This window comes from Neoarius graeffei, chromosome 6 (assembly GCF_027579695.1).
Source record: "Neoarius graeffei isolate fNeoGra1 chromosome 6, fNeoGra1.pri, whole genome shotgun sequence".
Classification (NCBI taxonomy): domain Eukaryota; kingdom Metazoa; phylum Chordata; class Actinopteri; order Siluriformes; family Ariidae; genus Neoarius; species Neoarius graeffei.
In genome coordinates, this window is record NC_083574.1 from 94,580,651 (window position 1) to 94,594,281 (window position 13,631).

Here is a 13,631-nt window from a genome sequence, read left to right on the forward strand (position 1 = left end):
CCTCCAAGCAAAAAACTCACTTGCTAATAAATTCTCTGACAAAAACCTGCTCATTAGTCAATCCTCTCAGACAAAAACTCACTCTCTGGTCAATCCTCTCAGCCAAAAACTCACTCACTAATCAATCCTCCAAGCCAAAAACTCACTTGCTAATTAATCATCTCAGCCAAAAACTCACTTGCTACTTAATCCCCTCAGCCCCAAACCTGCTCATTAGTCAACCCTCTCAGCCAAAAGCTTGCTCTTTAGTCAATCCTCTCAGCCCAAAACTCACTTTCTATTCAATCCTCCAAGCCAAAATCTCACTCACGAATCAATCACCAAATTAGTCAATCCTCTCAGGCCAAAACTTGATCATTATTCAATTCTCTTATACACAACCCAGGATAAAACCACTCATTACCCAATCAACAATGAGTAGAATCACAAGTACACCCATTTCTCAATCCACTCAGCTTATAGCCCACTTGTTAATCAACCCTCTCAGTTTATAGTTCACTCATTATCCAACCCTCTCAGTCTATAGTGACACTATATTACAATTCATTAATGGCATTTAGCAGATGCTCTTATCCAGAGTGACATACAACATACCCAGAGCAGCCTGGGGAGCAGTAAAGGGTTACATGCCTTGTTCAAGGGCACTTCAACCATTCCTGCTGGTCCAGGGAATTGAACCAGTGCCCATTTGGTCCCAAAGCTGCTTCTCTAACCATTAGGCCATAGCTCCCTCATTAGCCAATCCTCTCAGTTTATAGTTGACTGGTTATGCAACCCTCTCAGTTTATAGTTCACTGGTTACTCAATCTTCTCAGTTTACAGTAGATTTAAAAAGTGTACACACCCCTTTTAAATGATAATTTTTTCCAATGTAAAAAAATGAGACCACGATAAATAATTTCAAAACTTTTCTCACCTCTAATATGACCTATAACTTGTACAATTCAATTGAAAAACAACAAATCTATTAGTGGGAAAACACAGACACACACACACACACACACATACATAATATATATATATACAATAAGCTGATTGCATACAGTAAGTGTGCACACCCTTAAACTAATACTTTGTTGATTTAATTAGCATTCGGTCTTTTTGGGTAAGAGTCTATCAGCCTGCCACATCTTTTGCCCACTCTTCCTTGCAAAAGTGCTCCAAATCTGTCAGATTGTGAGGGCATCTCTTGTGCACAGCCCTCTTCAGGTCACCTCACAGATTTTCAATTGGATTTAGGTCTGGGCCGTTCCAAAACTTTTTGGGGGTCATTGTCGTGCTGAAAGATGAAATTCCTCTTCATCTTCAGCTTTCTAAACACCAGTCAATTTGGTCCAAGCCCCTGTTCCAGCTGAAGAAAAACAACCCCAATACACAATGCTGCCACCACCATGCTTCACCGTGGGTGTGGTGTTCTTTTGGTGATGCGCAGTGTTGTTTTTGTGCCAAACATACCTTTTGGAATTGTGGACAAAAAGTTCAACCTTGGTTTCATCAGACCAGAACACATCTTCCCACATGTTTTTGGGAGAGTTGATGTATTTTTTGGCAAAATTTAGCCGGGCCTGGATATTTTTCTTTGACCCTACCTCATAGTCCAGACATCATGGAGAATACGGGAGATTGTCGTCACATGTAGTACTTGCCAGAAATCCCTGCAGCTCCTTCAGTGTTGCTGTAGGCCTCTTGGCAGCCTCCCTGACCAGTTTTGGTCTTGTCTTTTCATCAATTTTGGAGGGACGTCCAGTTCTCGGTAATGTCACCGTTGTCCAATATTTTCTCCACTTCTTGATGACTGTCTTCACTGTGCTCCATGGTATATCTAATGCCGTGGAAATTTTTCCACGTCTGCGAAGTCCTCCCCACTAGCTAACTTTCTAGAGCTATACGACAGCTACGGTACTTTACTCAATCCTCTCAGTTAATCATTAACTGGTTACTCAAACCTCTCAGTTAATAGTTAACTATTGGTTGTCCAATCCTTTCAGTTTATAAGCCCGTTTTAAGTCAATCTTCTCAGTTTACAGTCCACTTATTACTCCTATCAATTTATATTTAACTCCACTCAATCCTTTCAGCCTAACACCCGTTCATTATTTATTTGTCTCAGCTGAGAGCCAATTCATGACACAATCCCCTTAGTTTATCATCCACTCTTTACTCAATCCTTTCAGCCTAATCATACCATAACTTAATTTATCTTATCTAATCTTATGTTACATTATGCTGTCTCAAAACCTCCTCACTGCTTAATCAACTGAACCACAAGCCCACTCAATATTCAATTGTCCATCACCACTGTCTAAAGCCCATTCATGTATTCGAACCTTTCAGCCTTACGCTCCTACACAAACTCTAGCAGACTGATGAATTGCCTTAATATAGCTGTGTGGGAAAGTGTTAAGTTACATCAAAGTGGAGAACAGGAAGTCTGCCAGGGAACTGCACAGCAACTGAACATGAACTGAACATTTGACCCTTCCAGTATCACTGCTGAGCAATGAGCTCGAGTCAAAGGCCCACCCACTACTTAATTCTTTGAGGTTAAATTGTCATTTCTGGAAAGTAGCCACTCAAGACAGTTAATGAAGTACAATAACATGTACCAGTAAATAATATAACCCTCTGCTAATCCCTGGAGGGAAACTGTCTGCTTAGGTCATCAATTATCACTATTACTACATCATAATATATTAATTCGATATCACTGGAGCTTGAGAAAGTGTAAATATGTTGACTAGGTTGGCCAAGTATGGCTGCGTAATTTGTAAAGCAACACTTTCCAGTGGTTTGAAGGATCATGTCTGATCTAGCCATGTACCTTCGATGATGCAATGCTCAGGTATTGGGATCCGTGTGACCATATCAGAGCAGAAGGCTCGGATCTTCTCTAAGTTGTCTCGTAGGTGTTTCCATAGCCGGTCTCTTTCCCGAGGGTCCATGCTGTCTGTCTGTCCTCCCTCCCCATGAGAAACCGAGTCCTGGTGCTCACTGTGCTCTTCCTGAACAGAGGGAGCTTCTGGATCAGTCTCAGGGCAGAGGTCAGCCTCAATCAGGTAGTCCTCAGTGTTTGGTTTCCCTTCTCCAGCCTGGCTGCAGTCAGGATTAGTGGAACCTGACTGTACGGCATGCAGAGCCAGACTCTTTGACCTGACAGAGACAAGACAGATTGGGAGTAATAGAGATGGATACTAAAACAACAATCTGTGCTTATGTTCTTTGGCATGCAGTGCTTGAACAAGCTCAATAAAACCTTCAGCAGCATAGCTTATGCGTTCTTTCTGATGAAACAGCAGTGTGAAAGAGCAGTTCTTCTGGTACAGTGAAAATACACAGCATCATATATTAAAATATTCTTTAAAGAAAAAATAAAAGCAAGGCAAGATTTATCCTCACACAGTGACCTTTCAGTAGGCAGCTAACACAGAGCATGAATGAGCTTCAGCTTTCATTAACACAGCATGACTTTTAGTCTCAAATGCAAACCAAATGCTCTACAACTGCACATTCCTCTAACACTATTTCATTCTCCAACTCCAAAGGCAGCACTAAATGTACCATTATTATCTTTTATTAGACCACAGCGCTGTTGAAATCTGGAATTTGATTGATTATTTTTTTTTAACAGCAGCAAATCACAGGTTTATATTAATATGCTCCTGCTAATATGTTATTGTTTCTATAGTAACAGCTTACACAAGGACTTGATTAAAAAAAAATTCTCAAAGGAGATGTTTATTTCACATTTATGGAAGGAGTCTCCAGTTTCAGCACTCTGTAGGGGAGAGTGGGGAGGAGTGAGCCGCTTTTTTTTATTTTTGGACCCCTAGCCAAAATAAAAGGGCTGAAGTTAAAATGATCCTATGCAAATGAAAGGTATTAAGAGTAGTTGCAACACGAACCAAGTTGTACAACTAATCGTGCAACCATCAGTTCTACAGATGGGAGAAAAAGCCTGTTAATTTTATGGCTCACTCCTCCCGATCTAAGGGAGGTGTGAACCACCCCATGGGGAGGACTGGACCACTGGCTTGAAATCATGAACAAATGACATTTGTCATGAAATACAAACTTTTATTTGAACTGTAACAAATGAAACGTATTAAAAAAAAACAAATCAGACTGTAAAACTTGTAAAACAGTAAAGATATCAAAAAAATCTAAAATCTTAACAAAAAAAGTCCAGCTATTATAAGTTTTTTTTTGTAGGAACACGTGTTTGTACAGCAGCATTACAGTCTATAAAACATAATTAAACCTGAGGCCTGTCTTTAGCCGAAACACCAAAATAATCTGAAATGAGATACTAGTAATGGGCACGCTTAGCCAAATAACCAACTAACCTGAAATTGGAACTCAAGGCTTCTTAAAGCCTACAACAGAAGTATAGGTACCTCGTATGCCATCCCAGCATACAAAAATGAACGTGTTAAAAGACCACATCAAACATGAACTGGTCTAAAGTACGTTTGATGCCAACGACTGGTTGGTAGGATTATTGGTAATCTGTGGATTATAGCCCCATACCTTAATTACATGTAAAAGTATTAGTACGGTAATGTATCACCATGACACAAGATTAGTTAAGGGAGGAGTGGGCCACTGATGGGAGGAGTGAGCCTAGGCTCACTCCTCCCATGCACTGTGTGGCTCACTCCTCCCAAAACGACCCGCCATTGCTTCTGATGTCGACCTACATTTGAACGGAAGGATGTGGCCCAGGTTATGTCATCACACAATACCATAGTACATGCCTAATAAACAACAACAACAATGTGATTGTTATCTTGGTTTATTAGACAATAGGATGAAAAAACATGTTAAGTGAAATATTTACTTACTACCTTGAATTTTAGACTTTTGTTCTCCTATTGTGAGCAGGGTGCCAGGCTTCCATCCACTGTGGGTTGAAGTCAGGGGAATTCCCTGGTGACTTCATATTAGACCCCGAAGCCGCCGCCAGGCGCCGCTAAAACCGCCATTTAGAATTTGAGCCACCGCCAGCCAATAATTTTGTAAGCCAATTTGAGCCGCTATCTAATAAAATTTGGCTGAGCCACTAAGAATTGTGTACATCAAATAATGGGTTTATCCACATCATGAGCTACAAGAAAAGTGACACAAACATGATCAACTGTACACACTAGTAGTAACAGAATAGAGACGTATAGGCATACACTGTAGAGATTTAGAACTGATATCACAGCACAGAGAGCCACCACAAGCTTGCCGTTGTGACTACCTGTCTGGCTTCCCGCCCCTCACACCGTTACCACGATACACTGGGGAACCCACCCAGAGCATCAATCGACTCCGATATCGACGAGATGGCTGCATTCTTTGCCGCTGCTGAGGGAAAGTGTAAAGGTATTTTTTTTGTTTGTTTGTTTGTTTGTTTGTTTGTTTGTTTCACATACTTCGAGATTGATAAAAAAAAAAGTACTCCACCACTCTACTTTCATCATAGTAAGATAGCTGCCAGTCCTTCACTGGTCATTGCGAGTGAGAGTAGATAGCTAGATGCCTTCCTCGAACAATCCAGATTAGCTTATTATTAGCATTGAACTACAATCTTGCTAGATTTATATTTACAATGAAGTAAGAGACCAGGGGACCTGTGGTAATTTGCTATTTATTCCCCCCATTTGTTTGATCCGTTCGCCCGGATATATGCCACACAGTGACGTCCAGTATCAGCCATTTGTAGCCATAAACATTTTGGTGGCTGCAGCAGCCATTAAGGTTTTGGCTGAGTCAGCTAGCCAGCCAATAATTTCATCAGCCAGCCATTATCCTGAAAACAAACGGCTTCGGGGTCTACTTCATATGACAAGTTAACTGGGATAAACCCTGGCTAAATTTAGAAAAATTTTAAGTGGTTCACTTCTCCCCATGGCTCACTCCTCCCCACTCTCCCCTACCAGTCTGAGGTAAAGCGGTAAGATGTTTTCTGACATCTTCAGGACTTTGTTGTTAAACAGCAGGTAGAAGGTAAGACCATGAACCCACACACCGATTGAACCTGATGTCTCGGCGCTCATCTCGTGCCACCTGGCCCAGGCTGTAACACCTTTGTGGTCCTGGTGAGTCCCTCTCGGCTTCCTCCTGAGCTGCCTCCTCCTCTAGTTTCTCTTCAAAAGCCTGGATCTTCACTTGCAGACTCTGGCCTTCATCGTTCTTTCTGGAATCAGATTCGCACTGCTTTGGATCTGCAACCTCCTTGGTTTCTCTTGTATGCACAAACACAAAACCACACAGTCAGGATTGCACTTGTTCAGCTTACACCATGAAATGAAAATAATTATGCGTAAACATTTTTTATATTATTAATTTCAAAAGAGTGATGAAAAAAGAATCCAGTGAAGGAATGACTGTTTACAGCTGCTATAACTTGACTTGTAACTATAACATTCACTTCAAACATCAGAATGGGAAAAATTGTGATTTCAAAGTGTGACTTTATTTCACTCTAGCATGAGTTTTGGTTTGAGCCAGATGGACTGGTTTGAATATTTCAGAAACTGCTGATCTCCTGGGGTTTTCACACACAAACAACAGTCTCTAGAGTTGACACAGAATGGTGCGGAAAACAAAAAAAAACCATCAGGTGAGTGAGCAACAGTTCTGTGGGTGGAAACAAACGCCTTGTTGATAAGAGAGGTCAGAGGAAAATGGACAGATTCATGGTTTGAGGTTTTTTTTTTTGCCAGGAAGGATATAGTAACTCATATAATCACTCTTTACAACTGTGGTGAGCAGAAAAGCATCTCAGCATGCGACAGTAGAAGAACACATTGGGTTCAACTCCTGTGAAGAACAGGAATCTTAGAATCAAAAACAAGTTCCTAATAAAGTAGAAAATGTAATGATAAACAAATAAAAAAAGTGTGCAGAGTCATTCTTTCATTAAGACATAACTGTTAGCATGGCGGCGGCATGGTGGTGTAGTGGTTAGTGCTGTCGCCTCACAGTAAGAAGGTCCGGGTTCGAGCCCCGTGGCCGACGAGGGCCTTTCTGTGTGGAGTTTGCATGTTCTCCCCGTGTCCGTGTGGGTTTCCTCTGGGTGCTCCGGTTTCCCCCACAGTCCAAAGACATGCACGCTAGGCTAATTGGTGGCTCTAAATTGACCGTAGGTGTGAATGTGAGTGTGCATGGTTGTTTGTCTCTATGTGTCAACCCTGCGATGATCTGGCGACTTGTCCAGGGTGTACCCCGCCTCTCACCCATAGTCAGCTGGGATAGGATCCAGCTTGCCTGCGACCCTGTACAGGATAAGTGGTTATGGATAATGGATGGATGGATGGATGTTAGTATAGCAAAGCGCTCTTGTATAAGAGCAATAAAACACTTCAGGTGTGCAGGGTGGTAACAGTATCTCTAGCACCCCCCCCCGTCACTGATTATTGTCCTATAACAGCATGACACACAGTGTTTTATTCCTCAGCTCGGCAATCCAACCTCTGACAGAGAGATTACATGAAGCATTTCTTAGCATTAAGCAGCAGTGCAGTTGGCAACATGAAAAACCAACAAGGCCATGAGGGAGAGATTCCAGCAGTCAGAATGATGGAGCATGCCATAAACATGACTCCTATCTTTCCTCCATCACGAGTCTATTTGTTCACTTTCTTTATCCTTCTGTCCATCATCATCTACCAAAAAAAAAAACCCAAAAAAACCCCCCACAACCACGTTTCCCCATGAGATTAACTTTTTTTCTTAAAGATGTTTCATCCAAGAAGCTCTCAACCTGGTCTATTTAGGGAATTTGATACCAAAGTTCAAATTTTAAGGAATCTATTCTATGTTGTGCCAATAATAATGTGAGAGTCAGGAGTTGAAGTGCTTTCACTATTCTGAGACCTGAATGAAAGGAAAACATCCAAGCAGGAAGACTGGACACAGCGGCTCTAAGAGTGTAACAAAACCAGCAATGTGGTTTGGGACACTAATGGGTCATTTCTATAATTTCATAATTACTTCCTTTTGATTCTGAGCATTGAGTGAAAGCAAACAGATGTAAAACTGAGAAAATAAGAGAGCGAGAGAGAGAGAGAGAGAGAGAGAGTCTGAAGAAGAGATGGGAAAATAAAGAAAAACAAGTCTACAGAGTTAGGGATTTGTGTGAGAGTGTGGCCGAACAGTCATGCTATTACAAACAAACAAACAAACAAACACACAAATTATTTCACAATAATATCAAAGATAGAGACTGTGACTAAAGTCACAGTAATTTGCACTAGCTGACCTTCATCAACTGAAGGTCAAGGGGAAGGTCATTTTGCTGAACAAAATAAAAAAAACTGATTGAAAAAATCATGAAAATTGACAGTTATAAATGATTAAAAAAGTTTTGCATGGATAATTCCAGTTCGGTGATCCAGATCAGTACCAAAAGTCATAGCAACGTAATTCAGCCCAGAAGTATTCTTCATGAGAAATTTGGTGATGATTGGTTGAAAACTGAGGGAGAAATAGCATCCTAAAAACATAACAATAATAATAATAATAATAATAATAATAATAAAGTAGAAAAACCTGCGTGAGAGTAACAATTTGAGCCAGCGCTTCTAGCACAAATTAATGATAACAAAAGTCAGTAGAGTGCATACTGTACCTCCGCCAAGCCACATCTTTTCACCATCAAAATCAAATCACTTGATCCTAGGATAACACTAAAGCTGTCCACCAAATTTAATCCAAATCTGTTCACTACTTTTTGAGTTATGTTGGCAACAGGCAAACAAAAAACATCCTGGATCCACAAACATATCCAGATTTTCATCAAAATCTAATCAAATGTTGCTTGGCCCATGGCTCACCTTTCCACCAAATTTCATCAAAATCCCTTCACTAGTTTGAGTTACGTTGGGAACAAACAAACTGAGGCGAAAACATAACCTGCTCCAACACAGCTGGTGGAGGTAATAATAATAATAATAATAATAATAATAATAATAATAATAATGTCAGTTTTCATTTGATATTCTTCTGGTTACCGAGGGCTTTGGTTTTAAATTCATCCATCCATCCATTATCTGTAGCCGCTTATCCTGCTCAACAGGGTCGCAGGCAAGCTGGAGCCTATCCCAGCTGACTACGGGCGAAAGGCGGGGTACACCCTGGACAAGTCGCCAGGTCATCACAGGGCTGACACATAGACACAGACAACCATTCACACTCACATTCACAACTACGGTCAACTTAGAGTCACCAGTTAACCTAATCTGCATGTCTTTGGACTGTGGGGGAAACCGGAGCACCCGGAGGAAACCCACGCGGACACGGGGAGAACATGCAAACTCCGCACAGAAAGGCCGTCGCTGGCCGCTGGGCTTGAACCTGGACCTTCTTGCTGTGAGGCAACAATGCTAACCACTACACCACCATGCTCCCCCTAGGGTTTAAATTATTCTTATTAAAAGAAAAACAAAGTTTATTTATACACACTAGTGTTGTAATCAAGACCACCTAAACCAAGACCAAGTCATAACCAAGACCAGAGTATATTGAGACCAAGACAAGAGCAAGACTTTGAGGGTTTGAAATCAAGTCAAGACCAAGACCGAGGCAGGGTGAGACTGAGTCAAGACCAGGACCAGACCAATGCGTGTGTGTGTGTGTGTGTGTGTGGGGGGGGGGGGGGGGGGGGTGACAGCCGTTAACAGTAACAAACATTTCAAATAAGCAATGAGTCATGTTATTGGTTGCATTTGAAGCAGGAGGTTTTACATCCAATCACAGTAACAATGTTAACAAATAAATCAGACAATGCACAGGCAATTTAGTGAAATCCCTACAGTTGTGGTCTTGATTGACCGGTCTTGAAAACAATTACAAGTCCTCGATATGTGAGGCCAAGACAGTGGTTGATTCCGAGATGAGACTGAGACCTTCAAAAAGTTTCAGTGTAGTCTAGCATTTCTTATCTGCTTTAATAATGGCATCAGTGGAAGGTCCTCACTAGTGCAGTATTGTAATAGGAGTACGGTACCTGCGTGGTGTTAAAGTATCAGCCTGTAGCCTGCGTCCCAGCATTCGGGCGATAGCGCTGAAGCTGTTGCTCATGCGGTAGATGTCTTTGGCACCTCCGCCTATGATGGAGGTGTAGCGCTCAGTCAGGCTGTGGATCTCCAGCAGCACTGTGTGATGGACACTGTGATCCATACACGCCAACAGAGACACCAGGTACTGTAGAACCTCCCGGGCCTGGTCCTAATGCACATATTAGAAAAATGGCATTCATTCTTAATTCCAGTGTAGTCAAAAAAACAAAAAAGATTATACGACAGGATAAATTGGTCAGAAGGTGTGGTGTTCATTGGTTTTCTACAACCTCAATTCCAAAAAAGTTGGGACAAAGTGCAAATTGTAAATAAAAACAGAATGCAATGATGTGGAAGTTTCAAAATTCCATATTTTATTCAGAATAGAACATAGATGACATATCAAATGTTTAAACTGAGAAAATGTATCATTTAAAGAGAAAAATGAGGCGATTTTAAATTTCATGACAACAACACATCTCAAAAAAGTAGGGACAAGGCCATGTTTCCCACTGTGAGACATCCCCTTTTCTCTTTACAACAGTCTGTAAACGTCTGGGGACTGAGGAGACAAGTTGCTCAAGTTTAGGGATAGGAATGTTAACCCATTCTTGTCTAATGTAGGATTCTAGTTGCTCAACTGTCTTAGGTCTTTTTTGTCGTATCTTCCGTTTTATGATGCGCCAAATGTTTTCTATGGGTGAAAGATCTGGACTGCAGGCTGGCCAGTTCAGTACCCGGACCCTTCTTCTACACAGCCATGATGCTGTAATTGATGCAGTATGTGGTTTGGCATTGTCATGTTGGAAAATGCAAGGTCTTCCCTGAAAGAGACGTCGTCTGGATGGGAGCATATGTTGCTCTAGAACCTGGATATACCTTTCGGCATTGATGGTGTCTTTCCAGATGTGTAAGCTGCCCATGCCACACGCACTAATGCAACCCCATACCATCAGAGATGCAGGCTTCTGAACTGAGCGCTGATAACAACTTGGGTCGTCCTTCTCCTCTTTAGTCCGAATGACACTGCGTCCCTGATTTCCATAAAGAACTTCAAATTTTGATTCGTCTGACCACAGAACAGTTTTCCACTTTGCCACAGTCCATTTTAAATGAGCCTTGGCCCAGAGAAGATGTCTGTGCTTCTGGATCATGTTTAGATATGGCTTCTTCTTTGAACTATAGAGTTTTAGCTGGCAACGGCGGATGGCACGGTGAATTGTGTTCACAGATAATGTTCTCTAGGAATATTCCTGAGCCCATTTTGTGATTTCCAATACAGAAGCATGCCTGTATGTGATGCAGTGCCGTCTAAGGGCCCGAAGATCACGGGCACCCAGTATGGTTTTCCGGCCTTGACCCTTACGCACAGAGATTCTTCCAGATTCTCTGAATCTTTTGATGATATTATGCACTGTAGATGATGATATGTTCAAACTCTTCGCAATTTTACACTGTCGAACTCCTTTCTGATATTGCTCCACTATTTGTCGGTGCAGAATTAGGGGGATTGGTGATCCTCTTCCCAGCTTTACTTCTGAGAGCCACTGCCACTCCAAGATGCTCTTTTTATACCCAGTCATGTTAATGACCTATTGCCAATTGACCTAATGAGTTGCAATTTGGTCCTCCAGCTGTTCCTTTTTTGTACCTTTAACTTTTCCAGCCTCTTATTGCCCCTGTCCCAACTTTTTTGAGATGTGTTGCTGTCATGAAATTTCAAATGAGCCAATATTTGGCATGAAATTTCTAAATGTCTCACTTTCGACATTTGATATATTGTCTATGTTCTATTGTGAATACAATATCAGTTTTTGAGATTTGTAAATTATTGCATTCCATTTTTATTTACAATTTGTACTTTGTCTCAACATTTTTGGAATCGGGGTTGTATATGCACCCTAGGTACCCCTATCTTCATGCCAGAAATAATCAAAATCGGTGAAGAATTGATAGAGAAGAAGCAATTTGTGTGGAAACTGTTCATTAGGGATTAATTACTTTATATCTTCATTATTAATTATTGCATTCCGTTTTTATTTACAATTTGTACTTTGTCCCAACTTTTTTGGAATCGGGGTTGTATAACGGCAGCTTGGACAGTCATGCAGCTTTATATCAATATACTTGTTCTGATATATTATTGTTCATATGGTGAAAATTCCTGTGAGGAAACTTTTATGGAAGGAGTCTCCAGGGTCAGAGGTGAAGCTGTGACTAAGTTTTCCAACATCTTCAGGACAGAGTGGTTTACACTTTGCCAGGATTTTTTTTCGCAACGTAAAATGCCTTTTCTTGTCTTATTCAAGAGACGTCAAGAGAGAAAAGAAAGAAAAGTGAAAATGTACGATTAAAAACGTATAAAGTAAACATACAAATTATGACGTCTTTTATTACTAAATGAAACACTTCTGTTCATATTGCTGGTTTATAAAAGGAGTCAAAACAATAAAATGGACAAATGTTTGCATTCTTTATATATGTATCAGTCCACCAGATTTTCATACCAGATGCTCAGATAATGGATTTTGAGTTCTACCTGCTGAATTAAACTACCAAACCTCTGTATGCAGGAAATACAAACCAAAGTGAGATTGGACTGAGGAGAAGTTGCCATAAATCTGATATGAACTCATGCGCACGCAACCCAGAATGGTCCCTGGCACTGACGACACCTTGTGAATCCATCAGGAGCCAGTCTCAACTGTAGATTACTGGCAATTTTCCCAGATTTGTTGAAACCACAAAACACTGCTCAGAAGGTCAAGAAAACACGTGATGGACTATTAGCTCCACCAAGCGAATGTTGCGTGAAAACTGTGCTCACGTGATCGACGCATTTTCACTACAAACCAAAATGTCATTTGTTGATTTTTATGGCAGAAGGAAGATCGATACTTGTCTCAGTCGTGAATGATGTAAAAAGTGGTAAATGTATCCCATAGGAGCGCTATTGAGGTGATTATTCATTGATTGTTACTGGATCAATCAGCGAACATGGTGCAAAATATTGTGCACTTTTTAACGCCGTTTCTCCACATTCTGTAAACAGAGCATCTCATCTCATCTCATTATCTCTAGCTGCTTTATCCTGTTCTACAGGGTCGCAGGCAAGCTGGAGCCTATCCCAGCTGACTATGGGTGAAAGGCGGGGTACACCCTGGACAAGTCGCCAGGTCATCACAGGGCTGACACATAGACACAGACAACCATTCACACTCACATTCACACCTACGGTCAATTTAGAGTCACCAGTTAACCTAACCTGCATGTCTTTGGACTGTGGGGGAAACCGGAGTACCCGGAGGAAACCCACGCGGACACGGGGAGAACATGCAAACTCCGCACAGAAAGGCCCTCGCCGGCCACGGGGCTCGAACCCGGACCTTCTTGCTGTGAGGCGACAGCGCTAACCACTACATCACCGTGCCACCTAAACAGAGCATCTGGTAGAAAAATCCCGTGGTGCAACACAGATCATAACCTGTAGTAAACAGTAAACTATCAGGAGAAGAATTGCTGCCCCTGCGAATCTGATTGTTAATCTGCTATGATTGTTGATAATCATTTTCCAGGAATTTACAA

At 41.4% G+C, this 13,631-nt stretch overlaps 1 protein-coding gene across 4 annotated transcripts in view; it reads right to left on the reverse strand.

Annotated features, from left to right (window-relative positions):
- The window catches only part of veph1 (ventricular zone expressed PH domain-containing 1), a 285,636-nt gene that overhangs the window by 109,976 nt on the left and 162,029 nt on the right, over positions 1-13,631 (reverse strand). For all 4 annotated transcript variants that reach the window (XM_060923054.1, XM_060923053.1, XM_060923052.1 and 1 more), the window contains 3 exons: positions 9,995-10,215; positions 6,014-6,229; positions 2,822-3,150 (listed from right to left, as the gene is read on the reverse strand). In XM_060923054.1, coding sequence (XP_060779037.1) covers positions 2,822-3,150; positions 6,014-6,229; positions 9,995-10,215 — 766 coding nt within the window. The remainder of the gene's footprint in view (positions 1-2,821; positions 3,151-6,013; positions 6,230-9,994; positions 10,216-13,631) is intronic.